This window comes from Ammospiza nelsoni, chromosome 3, assembly GCF_027579445.1.
Source record: "Ammospiza nelsoni isolate bAmmNel1 chromosome 3, bAmmNel1.pri, whole genome shotgun sequence".
Lineage (NCBI taxonomy): Eukaryota > Metazoa > Chordata > Aves > Passeriformes > Passerellidae > Ammospiza > Ammospiza nelsoni.
The window spans coordinates 115315083-115329606 of NC_080635.1; the positions used below are offsets into that span (position 1 = coordinate 115315083).

General features: G+C 49.9%; 1 protein-coding gene across 1 annotated transcript in view; it reads right to left on the minus strand.

Annotated features, from left to right (window-relative positions):
* IFT172 (intraflagellar transport 172) overlaps positions 1-14367 on the minus strand; it is a 37937-nt gene extending 23570 nt beyond the window's left edge. Inside the window, exons 1-15 of the mRNA XM_059468332.1 lie at positions 14256-14367; positions 13653-13796; positions 13426-13538; positions 12910-12949; positions 10299-10364; positions 9834-9913; positions 8530-8617; positions 7496-7710; positions 7278-7401; positions 5968-6063; positions 5216-5377; positions 3407-3460; positions 2791-2894; positions 2085-2170; positions 1392-1504 (exon numbers count right to left, since the gene is read on the minus strand). Coding sequence (XP_059324315.1) covers positions 1392-1504; positions 2085-2170; positions 2791-2894; positions 3407-3460; positions 5216-5377; positions 5968-6063; positions 7278-7401; positions 7496-7710; positions 8530-8617; positions 9834-9913; positions 10299-10364; positions 12910-12949; positions 13426-13538; positions 13653-13796; positions 14256-14294 — 1524 coding nt within the window. The 5' untranslated portion in view covers positions 14295-14367. The remainder of the gene's footprint in view (positions 1-1391; positions 1505-2084; positions 2171-2790; positions 2895-3406; positions 3461-5215; positions 5378-5967; positions 6064-7277; positions 7402-7495; positions 7711-8529; positions 8618-9833; positions 9914-10298; positions 10365-12909; positions 12950-13425; positions 13539-13652; positions 13797-14255) is intronic.
* Between the last annotated feature and the right edge of the window lie 157 nt (positions 14368-14524).

Genomic DNA, 14524 nt, shown 5'->3' on the forward strand with positions numbered 1-14524 from the left:
TTCCAGGCCTCTGACCATCTCTGTGGCCTCCTCTGGACTTGCTCCAGCAGCTCCATGTCCGTCCTGAGCTGGGACCCTTCATCTGGAAGGAGCAGATGGGGGTCTCACCCAAACAGGGCAGAGGAACAGAGCCCACCCTCCCCTGCTGCCCTCACTGTGGGACTGGTTCAGGACACAGCCTATGCTTGGCCTTGCTACATCTCATGGGATTCCCATGGGCACAGCTGGGGAGCTGGTCCAGGTTCCTCTGGATGGCCCTGTCCTCCAGGTGTGTCACTGCACCCTCAGCTTGGTGTCACCTGCAGGCTGCTGAGCGTGTACTCAATCTGTACTTGGTATCACCTGCAGGCTGCTGAGGGTGTACTCAATCTGTACTGGTGTCACCTGCAGGCTGCTGAGGGTGTACTCAATCTGTACTTGGTGTCACCTGCAGGCTGCTGAGGGTGTACTCAATCTGTACTGGTGTCACCTGCAGGCTGCTGAGGGTGTACTCAATCTGTACTTGGTGTCACCTGCAGGCTGCTGAGGGTGTACTCAATCCCTCCCTCTCTACCACAATGAGGATATAAAATAGAACTGGCCCACATGGACCCCTGAGGGGCACTGCTTGTCACTGATGTCCACCAGGACTCTGAGCTGTGACCACTTCCCCCTGGATGTGAATGTTCACCCAATTCCTTATCCAGCAGACAGTCCACCATCAAATCCATCCCTCTCCAGCTGAGAGAGAAGGATGTTGTGGGGGACTGTGTGAAAGGCTTTACAGATATCTAGATAAATGACATCCATGGTCCTTCCCTTGCTCACTGAGGGAGTCTCTCCATCAGAGAAGGCCACTTGGCTGGTCAGGCAGGACTCTCTGTTGGTGAAGCCATGCTGGCTGTCCTGAATGACCTGCCCTGCTTGTCCTGAATCCCCTTCCCATTCCCCATCTGCCCTAGCACTGCTTCTAGGGGGATCTGTTCCATGACCTTCCAAGCCCCAGAGGTGAGGCTACCTGGCCAGTAGCTGCCAGGGTCCTCCTTCCTACTCCTTTTAAAGATAGGTACAATGTTCTCCTTTTCCCAGTCACTGGGGCTTCACCTGACTGACATGATTTTGAACACCACAGACATAAGTACTGCAGGAGAACCCATGATTTTCATTGTCAGGTGTGATGAGATGAAGCAAGACATCCAGTAACTAAGTTCAGCATTAGCTAGGACTCAAGAATGCAACACTGCCAGCTCATGCAATCTGGCCATGGTCAATCTGCCCCAAAGGAGCAGTAAGCAAAAAATCAGGAGTGTCTCAGATGTGCTTCTCACCTCCCTCCCTCCATTCAGGCATATCTGTCCCCACCTCTCCCCACACACACCATCCTGCCACGTGGCCTGAGGTGGCTGCCTCACCCTCATCTTCTTGTCCCTGAAGAGCAGTTTGTGGCCTGTTTCATTGAGTTCCAGCCAGTCGATCTTGCTGTCATGACTGATGGTGCCAGTGTTGTAGCCACCAACAAGGTCCACTGGGGAAGGAAAGAAAGGAAACGGTGTCAGTACCTGATGTACCTCAAAGTGCTCAGCACCCACAGCTGTGCCAGGGGAATCAGGCGCCTGGGACCTGTTTAGGGCAAGACCCTCAGCACAGACACTGTGACATGGACACCAAAAAGCAGTGACATTTTATTCTGATACCTTCTCAGCAGCAGCAGCTCTCTCCCACTGTCTGTGAGCATGCACAGCTCATGGGCAGTGCAGGCAACACAGAGCCTGGGTCCAGGACACACTGCCAGCCACCCATGGCTGTGTCCAGGACAGGCACCATCCTGCCCAAAGCAGGACAGCCTGGCTTCCAGTGGGCTGCTGCCAGGCAGAGGGGATGCAAAGGGGAACATCCAAAACCTGCTGCCAGGCAGAGGGAATGCAAAGGGGAACTTCAAAAATCTGCTGCTTGATACAAGGAATGCAAAGGGGAACTTGAGAATCTGCTGCTTGGTACAAGGAATGCACAGAGGAGCTTCAGGGATGTGCTGCCTGGCACAAAAAATGAAAAGGAATGAGGAAGGCTGGCAAAATACAGGGAAGGGGAAGGAGGGTCACACTCACCTGTTGCTATAGTCTTGATGTCTATCAGGTAAGCCAGCCTCTTGTTCTCATCCACGCCTCGCTGCTGTCTCTCATTGATACGGACACTGTGATTTGAAGGGAATGACTATTACCTTCACTATTCCCAAATTCACATTTGAATCAGAGTCCCTCCCTGACTCCCCTGCAGTTTCCCTGAGCACATGTTGCCTCTGGCAGCTCTCTGATCTGTGACACTTGCCCAGTAGCTATAGCTGCCTCAAGAGAGAACAAAGCTTTCTGATCCATGGCTTCCCCCCAAAGCTGCCCCTCTGGTTCAGGGGTCCCCAATAACACATTGGTTACATTGCTCTGAGCAGCCCATGATCACCCCTTCTCCTGAACCAGAACATGAGGTATAGAATTTTGGAGGGACAGAGGAGGTCCTGCTGGCAACTGAGTCCCTAATGATGCTGTACCAGGAGCAGCTGGATGCAGAGTTGCCTGAGAATATGCACAGGAGGTTCAGCAACAGCCATGGCAGGCTGCACCAGGATCAGAGGAAAAGAGGCTCCTGTGCTTCTAACACCTGACAGCCAGTAAGGTGGCACGAAACCCATCAGTGGTCCCTGTGAGAGGTGGGTGTCTGGGGGCTGCATGCTGCACTGTGGGACACCTCCAGTGTTATATATCTGATCTGACTCTACCAACTGCCTCTGCTGCTCACACAGGCAGGTGTAACCCTTACCTGACCAGATGAGGGTTCACAAACTCCGTGCGGACAGACCCCAGGATGTCATTGCTTCCATACTCCACTAGTGTCAGCTCTCCAGCATTGAAAATCATGCAGACCTGATGGTGAGAGGGGAATTCACTTACAGAGTGAACGACAGAAACACTCACACCTACCAGTGAAGGGTGCAGGAAAGAACTCTGCTGCACACAAATCTAAATTTGAATACTCTGTGATGACTAAGGAGCTGTTCTTGCCTTTTTGTTGTGACTGACAGCTTTCCCTTAAGGCTGGGGATTTTAATTGTGGGCCTATCAGTCCTGCAGGAGTCAAGCTGTCCCCATGACAGCTGTATTCTGTATCTCTAACACCCTCTCTGGCCACTGATCTTTTATTGCTTCTCTCTCCTTCAGGGTTATCACTTATATAACTCATCAGTCCACACACCGAGTTTATTCTGTACCTGGCATGTGGAAAAGGGAAGAAGCAGATTGGGATCTGCATGAAGAAGCTAAATCCAGAAACTGCTGAGAAACAGGGTTTTCCACAAATGCAGGTGACACTTTTCTTGCTGATGCACACACAGCTCCACACACCATTCATGGGGAGCACTCTGTCCCATCCTACTCACGTTCTCATTGTCGAAGAAGAACTTCTCGTTGCCCCCGGATCCTTGCCAGGCCACCTGCAAAGCAATGCCAGGGGTGAGGCTGACAGCCCTACCAGCACCAGCCTGCACCTGATGGGCTCCTCTGTCCAGCTTCTGGCTCCCTCAGACAGCATGACTTACACTGCACAATGGGTCATAACCCATCACTTTAGCTGCCAGCACTGCTTTTCAGCCATTCCCAGCTTGCAAATTCCACATGGTCCTCTCCTCTCTTTAGACTCAGCTTCAGACTCCAGCTCTCTTTGTATAGTACATTACTGCCTTCCAAACAAGAGGCCTTTATGGGACCAAGGTACTCCCTCTATCCTATCCCATCCTACTCCATCCTATTCCATTCTATTCCATCCTATCCCATCCTATTCTTATCCTATCCTATCCTATCCTATCCTATCCTATCCTATCCTATCCTATCCTATCCTATCCTATCCTTCACAAGCCCTTCTCCACCTTCCCCAGACCAGCTTTATTTCAAAAGCACCCAAACAGATCCTTTGCCTCTGTTAATCACAGCCACAGAATCACTGCTAACACTTGTGGGAGCAGAATCTCCTCACCACATGTAGCTGAGCTCCCTTTTTTTAGAGTCATTCTAGCAATGGCTCATCAGCACAGTGCCAGTGGGGGAAGAACTGATTGGAAATTTACATAGAGCACTGGATAATACAACAGCTGCTGTGGTAACAACAGACAAGTGACCAGTGGAGCAGAACACTGAAAGCCAAGGCTACAGCAGTCCTCTTCCCTCACTGAGTGCAAACTCCAACTTACTGCCTCAAAGGAACTCCAGTCAGACAGCAAGAGAGCAAATGGACATCTCACAGCCTTGCTCTTTCTGAGTATAGCTGTGTAATTGAAAGAAAAACTCAGTGCAGTAAGATGTAGAGAAAGCTGGGAGATTCATTCTGGCCAAATTCTCAGTTGTATTACCAAGTTATCAGCATTCTCCAGCACAAACCTCCAGTCAGAGCTCCTGCTCCAAGAGAGACTAATTAGCTCACCATCAGTCTAATTAAAGGTATGTGTTCAACTTGGTGAACAAAGCAAATATGTCCTTCAGGCCTGTTTAATGCTTTTATTAGACATAAGCCTATTGCCCACATTCTCCAGCCTCAGCAGTCAGTGCACTGTGAGGATCAGGGGATGGACAATTTTGTGTGAATTGTCTGCTACCAGAAATGGCACTGGCATAAGCTGTGGGAAAACAGCCATGAACTATTTTCTGACGATTTTTTATTTTGTTTCTTTCAAACGCACTAAGATTTGTACGTTCACATCTGGAATGTATACATGTAAAAGATCCAGATTTGGGCCCCCATGTACAGGAAAGACTGATAAACTGGAGCAAGTTCAGCACACTGCCCATCAAGAAGCACTCACACTGTGAAGAGAGGCTGAAGGAATTTGGCTTCTTCAGCCTGGAGAAGGGAGGGCTTAGGAAACCTCTAATACAGTGATGCCAGGCTTTTTTTGGCAGATGCAGAGTGAAAGGATGAAAAATGATGATAAAATAGCAGTCAAAATACCAAGACAACTTAGAAAAATGCTTTCCTCCATGAGTACAGTAAAGCACTGGAATAGAGGACTAAAGCAATTAAATCTGAATTTAATATTGACTTCCCTTTGGGCAGTAAGTTTGATAACAGACCCCTTCCATCCTGAACTGTTCTATGATTCTTTGGAAAGAGGGATTGTTCCCATGCAGAAATCATATCCCCTGAGTTATGAAGTTAAGTATCTGACATTCCAGAAATGCCACCCATTTTCCAGTACCTCACTGAGCTTGTTGGAGCTGACATCACCCAGCAGCAACGTGTCTGAGGTATAGGCCACCAGGTACCTGTCCTTCCCCAAGATCTTCACCTCATCAATCTCATAACCATACTGGGATTTCAACACAACTCGGGTTCCTGTGGAGAGGTTCTTCACAATGACCTAGTGAAAAGGAGGAAAGGCAATGTGAGGCCATGCACAGAGAACAGCACAGACTTCTTGCCCTGTGGAAGATCAGGCAACAGATGATACCAGGATATTTAGATATCCCCATCATTTCCCTCTGCTTTTTTTACAATCCTTATCATTCGTTTTGCATAGGATGACAGCTGTAGTAGACATGTGGGATTCTTACCTCTGCCATTCATAAGTTACTGGCCTTACCAGAGAGCCATTCAGGCCCCCAAGGATGAGCCTCCTTTGCAGAGTCCTGTACTCTCTCCCCTGACTGCACAGGGCTGCCCAGGCTGCCAGTTCACCCTTACTGCCACATTCTGAACAAGGTCAATTTGGCTGAAATGAAATCACTTCAGAAGTCTGCACCTGACATGGAGGTACCTCACAAAAATTCACAAGGCAGGAAATGAACTCCATGGTCTCTCATGCTATCCAATTCCCACCCAACCTTAGCCCTGTTCCAGGCATATCCCCTATGCAACAAGTTGGTATGAACAAACCATTGGTGCACAACTCCAAACATGCCCAGTTCTGGCAAACATCTCATTTTCATACCTCATTAGATAGTCTCTTACCTGGCTTGGTCCCACATATGTCATTTCAAATTTATTTTTGTAAATGGTTTTGCGAAGGCAGCAGTCAAACTGTTCAACTCCTCCACACAGCGTACCCTAGGGATGAAAACACAGTCAGTGACCCCTGTTAAGGAGGACGATTCCAGACCCTGCTTACATGAAGGGGATCAGAGGTCAGACACAAACACACCAGTCCCAGCTGCTCTGGAAAACAAGGCACAAGCACCCACATGCAGGAGGACCAGCCCTATTTTGACTTTCTTTGGACAACAGAAAGATTGAGCCATTCTCAGAAAAATGAAGATTACCAAATGCTGGCATGAATCTGGGATGGGAGGAGGCGGGGTTAAAAACCACCTTTATTCTCATCTTTCCCATTGTTCGTCTCAGTTTCCCACTTCTCCGTCTCCCAGCCTCCCAGCCTTCCTTCCAGAAGAATCGTTTCACCTTTCTTTCTTTCTTTATAACATCCCCCTTCTTTCCACTGATCTCCTATTCTTTAGCCCCTTCCCCTTTTCTGAAAATATTTGTTCACATGATCAATAATTCTTGGTCTGAAAATATTTCAAGGATTCTTGATTGTTTAACAGAAAACCACAAGAAACTAATAAAGAAAAGTCATAAATAACATCATTCATAAATAATTTAAGTGTTTGAAGTCAGTCAACTTACTACAGAAAAGATGCAGAAAGATCAATTTAAAGGGATTTAAGGAATAATCTAACTTTAGAGAAAGGCAGATTAAGGCTTGATGGCTAAAGGTCAAAGAAAGAGAAGGCTGAACTGAAAACACAGCACAGAAACACAGAATGTGATGAGCAGGTCAGTTTGTATACTTCTTCTCATGAGTGCCCAGAGGAATGAATGCTCCTGAGACTGCTCTGCAGAAGCTGTGCTGACCTTATCAGGCTCCTGAGAAAAGACAAGGGCTGCTGCACCCAGTGAGCCACCACAGCAGCATGCAGAAGATTCTGCAGCTCCACACTGGCACACCTGACTGCAGCAGGAACCCAGCACAAGGTCCCGGCCCCAGTGTCTGCCCTGCAACCCAGGTGAGGTGTGCCCACACCAGGATGACCATGTCCAAAGCCTCCCTGTGGGTGAGCTGTGCCCACACAGGATGGCCATGTCCAAAGCCTCCCCCTGGGTAAGGTAACCAGGATGACCATGTCCAAAGCCTGGGTGAGCTGTGCCCACACAGGATGACCATGTCCAAAGCCCCCCTCTGAGCACACCAAGTTGCTCCCATGCACAAACATCCCCTTGGTGGGACCCTGGAGGGCTCAGGCCTCCTGGCTGACGACACAAACCGCACAGATCCGTGAGCCATCCCTCTTCCATGCCAGAGCTGTGATGGTGTACAGATGAGCTATTTCTTTGGGCTTGCCTTCCTCCCAGGCACTGCGGCGCGGGCTCCAGTTCAGAACCCGTAACCTGGGAGAGAGAGGAGATCAGAGTGACCTTAAAAACTGTCTATGGCTGCCAAAGGAAGGACTACAAAGAGAATTCTCTGTCAGGTCCATGGTACCTGTCATAGCTGCCCAGGACAATGGACTGGCCGCTGGGACTGGTGGCTGCTGTGGTGAACTCCTTCTCTGACGAGTCCCGGCTGTAGTCGAAGGTTTGGATCACGCTGCCCTCCCTCCCGTAAGCGACAATCTTCTTGTCACAGCCTGCAGCCACAATGCTGCTGGAGGCCCAGGCGAGGGCGTAAGGAGGACAGGGATGCACTGCCAGCTTACCCTACAACAGACAAGAACAGCCTCAACACCTGAACGGCCCCAGCTCCCAGCTGGCCTCTGTGCTCAGCTGTCCCAGTGGGGACCAGTATGGCACCTTCTGCAAAGCCCAGTCCATGGGGGCAGCTCTGTCTGCCTGCCTAGTCTGTAGGAAGACAAACCAGAACTGAGAGATTTATCAACTATTACATTCATCAGCTGTGTGAGAAAAATTGTAATGCCAGTAAGAACACTGATACCATTAACTAGACTGAGACTGAACTCCCCACACAACAGAGTATAGATGGATCTTCATGATAGCATGACAGAGAGCAGCCATGCTCAAACTGCTTCAGCTGGAGACAAAAGATCTGAGAACAGCATCCCCTGAAACACAGAGAGACTCCTGGCATAGAGGAGTGGGAGGCTCAGGAGAAATGCTGGGTGTCCAAGGACAAAATCTGAGCGTGACAGTCAACATTAACTGTGGTAACTACACCCTACTAAGTGTGGGGCAATAGTAACCACTCCATGGAACCCTACCTCTTCAAGCATCATTCTCCTGGACACTTGAACATCAGATCTTTCCAGACACCTGAACACCCTTATGCCTCATACACAAAAACATGAATTCCCCCCTTAGCACTGCCCTCGGTGTATTCCAAAGCATCTAATCACTGTTCTGCCTCCATCAGAGCTTCCCAAAACCCTTGCTAGCAAGCACAGCCTGCAGCTCCTCTCCAGACTTGCACTTCTCCACAGCCTGATCCCTTTCCAGAGCTCTGGAGCTGGGAAGCAGGCTGTGCAAATAGGAAATCTGCTCACTGGGAAGGATCTTTGGTACCTGTGATTCACCTGAGCCCTCGTCATCAAAGAAGAAGCGCACAATGGTTCCATCTGCATGGCCAGACAGGATTCCTCTCCCCGACACACTGCAGAAAAACACAGAATGATGCAATGTTACAGGAACACTTGCACTTTCACACTCATATGCCTGGCCAGAGCAGCCACTCCCAGGGTCATGGCTGATGTTCCTCATCAAAGGAACCTTCCCCAAAGACAAGACAAATATCAAGTACCTGTGCCAGTGCCTGTAAAAAGAGAGCAGACAAAAGAACCCAGAGTGGAAAGGAGAGTGACCAGTTAAGTGTCTTTATCATGTAAAATCACAATAAAAAACTTTCTGTATCACTAAAACCCAGAAGCTAGTGGAATTATTCAGTGGAATAATGACTGTGCTCACAAGTGCTTACAGCAATGCACATCAAACAGCTCTTGCACTGGAACTGCTCCAGAAGTGAGGCTGGGTATAATGATACTGGGAATCCCTAAAAGAAACACAATGTAGGCAAAAAACACCTGGGCAAAAACTCCAGGCCCAAGTCCATTTTTTATAGCATTGATGTCTTGTGCTTCTCGACACAAGCAGGGAGGAGAGAGCAAAGAAAAAGAAACAGGCCAAAAAACTGTTGGTTTTGTACTCAGAGAAACACTTTTTAGTGATGATTAGAAGATTCAAGAACAGAAACAAATTCTATGGACACTGTAGCAATTCAGCAATCATGTACCTGTCACCAGAATGACAGCATTTAGTGAAAATTCCACTCCTAGGACTGTGACACATCTTAATTTTTAGGTAAAGAATACTAAAGTAGTTTAAATGAAATTTTATTAATGAAAATAATTTTAAATTGCACTTTATGGTTATTTTCCTAATTACAGTCTTGTCAAAGGTTTTATCTGGCAGAATGATGATACTTTTTTTTAGCCCTTAAACATGATTAATGTTAGTTACTACTTAGATGAAGCTGACAAATGTAATCCTTATAAAGTCACAGATTCAAATACATCAATGAATATTAGTAAGCTTGTGGAGACTTTCATCCTCTACTGTGTTTGAAGAACAACCAGACTGCCCATGTGGCACAGCCAGTGGGCACAGTCAGTGGCACTGCCCGTGTGGCACAGCCAGGTACCAGGTTTTTAGGAAGGAATTTCTTCTGGAGAGCACAGTATGCTATTATCTTGAGAACAAAGTGACAGCAAGAGAACACTGGCAAGCTCCCACCCTGGTCCCTGTTATGCTGAGCCAGCAGCAGGGGAGAGACTGAGCCGAAGCAGGGCAGGCCAAAGCAATGCCACACTCACTTGGAAGTTAGTGAGACCACGTAGGAATCTGTCCCATAGATGGTGGAAGACTTGTTGTTCTTTGTATTTGCTAAACGAACCTGAGAAAGAGAAAATGAGCAGTGCTGCTGTCATCAGTAGAATGTGGATCTCCCCCAGTGTAAATGATGCTCCCAGAGGTTTCCTTGTTCACTATCAGGGAAAGAAATCACGGGAAGCTCACTGACTCCCAGTATGTTATAGAAGAGGAATAGTTGGAGTCACATTTCTACATTTCTAGAAAAGTTTGGATCCAAAAGATCCAAGAGATCCAGTAGAACCTCCAGGGACTAACTGTGAACCAGAAAATTCAAGTCCACAGTGTAATCCCTCTGTTGCTGTTACTGGGGCACCCAGGGATGGCTCCTACCCCCCAGCACAGCCACTGTCAGACCCTGACAGCCCCCACAAGGGAAAGAAAGTTACACAAACAACAAGTTTCTCTACCTTTCCTTCAGCAAGACCAAAGACAATGATATTCTCTGCCGGCCACAATAAGCAGGTCACAGCACTCTGCAAAGGAGGAGGTGAAAAGAGAGGTGAGAGCTCCACCCTACCCAGCTCCCTGCCCCACTGCCACCTAAAACAGTTCATGAACAGACACTGTTCAGGCAGGACAGATGGGGCATGTGGACAGGCCTTACACTAGCTGAAGATACTGGACAAACCTTACTTCATGCTGAAGCTCAAACTAGACAAAAGAGAGCTGGAGCAAAGTAACTGAGCACAGGAGGAGTATGGGAGGGCAAGAAAGTTACAGGGATGTGTTCAGTTTGGAGCTCTTTTGTGAGTATTACTTAGTGAGCAGTGCTTGGCTTGCCACGTGCTATTAGTGAATGTATAAAATCATGTCTGTTTTAAAAGGTTTTTTGCAACAAGTATAAAATATAAAAATGATTTCACTGTGACAACTTCTGTAATAGCTATGAGAACACTTGTCCATTGGATCTTTATTTGATGAATAAGAAATAGTGTTTATTTTTTCATTGACGAGTAAGATGGTTATTAGATGCTCCAAGCGGGCCAGGTAGAAACAGGCTCATTAAATCCAAACCAAAGGTATTCTCAAAACCTGAGGTGGAGTCAGAACGAACAAAGCTGACCACAAAACCCAACTGTAAGAGAGGGCCAAGAAAGTTTAGGAAAGCCCTTCACATCAACCCTGCAGAACTTCAGTCAGTAAGAAGGATGGTGTTTGCCACCAGCACCAGCCTCACTGGCTCTCTGTCCATTTTAAGCACGTGGGACTGCTTAAGATACATTTCAGCATTTGTTCATTCCTCGTTTATTTATCTCATCTTCCATCCCTGCTCTGATCATTCACATCAGCAAACACAGCTACAATCAGACAACAAAACGTCTCAAGGTAACCGAACTGTTCACAATTTAAATGACCAAGACCCATTTTCATTACCCCTGTTTCCCAGGAATTTGTGTGTTTCCCCCATTATCTGTCAGGCTTATTTTCCACTCTAACACAAGAGAAGCTTGGGAACAAGCCTCACACAGTGGTGATGTGCTCATTGTTTTTCCTCCTGGCCCTCTGCAGGAGGCTTGGCTTGCCAGTGTGAGCACACACTGGGATCACTGTGTGTGTGAGAGGGCCCAGAGGCAGGAGAGGGAAAGAACTCAATAAATGACCTCTCATATTGACTGAACATTTCAAAAATTTGTAAATAACAGTACTTAGTTACAGGAGAAAGCCAGACACAGTAGTAAACCCCCAGACAAACAGCATCAGAAAAAAATAAAGGATTTAATGTGTTACAAATGATAGAAAAGGCATGGGGAAATGAGAAATGAGAGAAAAAAATGCAGAATTTCTACATTAAGAATACAAAGTACATGTGCCCTGCACAGCATCTGAGCTTGTGAGAGGTGAGCAGACCCCCCTGGGCTGGCAGCTGGAGGGGCAGGCAGCAAGCAGCACACAAGGAAAGAGCTCTGCAGGGAGGCTAAATGTGCCCACACCTGGGATGGCCACTCTGCTCAGCAAAGGGACAAATGGACACCAAGGCCCTGTTGCTATCTTTTCCTCATGACACTATTCTCATGACCACTCAGTGCAGCAGCTCAACTGCAGACAAAACAGAGGCTGAGCAGCAAGCAGCTTTCCTGCCACAGACACAAACCTCTCCAGGCTCCCTGCAGCAGCCAGAGCAGCCACAGAGGCAGGCCATGACCCAACCCTGAGATGAAAGGTTTCCACCCAGAGGCTGAGGCCACCCTTCACCTGAGAGACAGCTTGAGAAAGCCTGGCACAGACTCCAGCAACTCCACCTGGAGCAGCTCTGTCTATGTCTTCTGAGATTTGGACATGAAGGATGATTCCTCCTACCTTCTACCCTGCAGAGAACTTTCTTGGTGACACAGAGACTATGTGGTGATGGCACTTCCCTGGAAAGCCTGGGGCAGCTGCTGGACTTTTGCCTCTGAAGGCAGAAGCAGTCAGTGCACTGTATTTTCTCACTCTGATGGCTTTCTGTGCAAGGAATTCATAACACCTTTGCCTTTTCCAGCCAGATCTCAGGGCAAGCCTTGGCAAACACCTACTGGGCAGGCTGCTCTGTGACACAGGCAGGCCAGGCCAGAGCAGCACAACACAGAGGTGGCCAAGGAGCAAACCAGACGGAAATCATAAACCTGAGGCAATTGAGCATGTGGAAATTGCACAGTTTGAATTCTGCACACTTTACATTTTGCTTAATAAGGCATCTTGGAGTTTAGAACTGCAAACCTGGGAAAAAGAGTTGGGCTCTGAGTGTCGCATATCTTTCCCTTTCAACTCCCTTAAAACAGTCTGTCCATTGATGCCTAAAGTAGTCCCCAAAGTTTTGTAACTGACTGCATTGATCGTTCAACAATTTAGCCCATTGTACCCAGGCATTAGGACACCTCTGGAGCTTGATGAGCAATATGTGCCTCAGAATTTAGAGATTCTTTAAAGGCCAAGTACAGTTTGGCCAAGTACACCTGTGACTATGAGCAGAGAGACCTCTCATTGTCTTTTCCTACACATGCTGGAGAAAATGAAGTCAAACAGAAGTCTGGGTCTCACCGTTTGGATGAACTTGTTGCATATCACCTTCTTGTCACCCCTACAGAAAAACAGAAACAAAAATTACTATCAGCAACCCTAAACATTCTGATCACCCTACTCTGATACCCTCGTTTGATATTGCCAAACACAGTCCATTGAAATCTTGTGTGCTGCTAGTCTATCACAACTTTAGGCAAAAAAACAAAAAAGACCCCTAGAGTTCATCAGGAGCTTCCAAACTGCTGATGAACTGCCCTTCTGAGTACTGTTAGCACAACTCCTGCCAGCAGATGAGGCTGCACTGGGCCAGATGCGTGCCATCGCTGCACAGCTGCGACACATGATGGCAACACTGGCTCCAGCTAGCTGCATGCACAGCCCGAGCTCCACATGGGCCCTGCCGAGGAAACCTCACCTGCTGCTCCCCACGGACACCTGTGTGGCTCCCAGGGGCCGGGTGATGGGCACTGCAGCGTGTGCCAGGGTGAGGATCAGGCTAAGAACAGAGCATGCTGGACCCCACTGCACACTCACCACTCCTCGCCGATCCTGTACACATAGACAACGTTGTCCGTCTGCCCGATGGCCAGTTTAGTGGAGTCCGGGGAGAAGGCCATGCCTTTGACCACGTAGCTCTTCCTGCCGTACTGCAGAGAGGCTCGGTGTGACTGTGGGGAGGCCGCCCCTGCCTGCCCCAGCGCTGCCCGGCCCATGCCCGGCCCATGCCCAGCCCATGCCCAGGGCGGCCCGGCCCCGCTCACCTTGGCGTCCGCCGGCTTGGTGGAGAACTTGTCGCGCCGCTCGCCCTGCTCATCGTAGAGCAGCACCACGCGCTCCGCAGTGCACACGGCGAAGCGGGCACTGCTGGCGGACCAGGCCATGCAGGTCACCCGCGCCGTCCCATCCTGTGGGCAAACACGGCTCAGCGGGCACACACAGGATGGCTCAGCGGGCACACAGCGAGCCCCAGCGGGCACACATAGCACAGCGGGCACACACAGGATGGCTCAGCCGGCACACACGGCTCAGCGGGCATACAGCGAGCCCCAGCGGGCACACACGGCTCGGTGGGCACACACGGCTCAGCGGGCACACACCGAGCCCCAGCGGGCACACAGCGAGCCCGGCGGGCACGCACGGCTCAGCGGGCACACACAGCTCAGCGGGCACACTCGGCTTAGCGGGCACACAGCGAGCCCCAGCGAGCACACAGGGCTTAGCGGGCACACTCGGCTCAACAGTCACACTACAGCCTCAGGGTCGCCGCTACGCGCCCCAGAGCGGTCAGGGCCGCTCTCCCCGACCCGGCCTGGCCCGGCCCGCTCCCCCGCGGCCCGATCCCCCCCAGTCCGGCCCTGTCCGACCTGAGGGGCCAGCAGGGTCCGCACGTGCCGCAGCTGCATCGCGCCCTCCGCCGGGCCCGGGCCGGTCCCACAGGGTCCCACGGGCCCGCTCCGCCGCCGCCGCGGAGCCCGCCTCGCCCCGCCCCCGCTGCCGTGGCAACGCCGCCGCCTCCGCCGCGCTGACGCGAGCGCGTCGAGCCCGCGGGACCGGCCCCCCGCGCACCGGCAGGGCTCGGCTCGGCTCGGCTCGAACCCGCGGGACCGGCCCCCCGCGCACCGGCAGGGCTCGG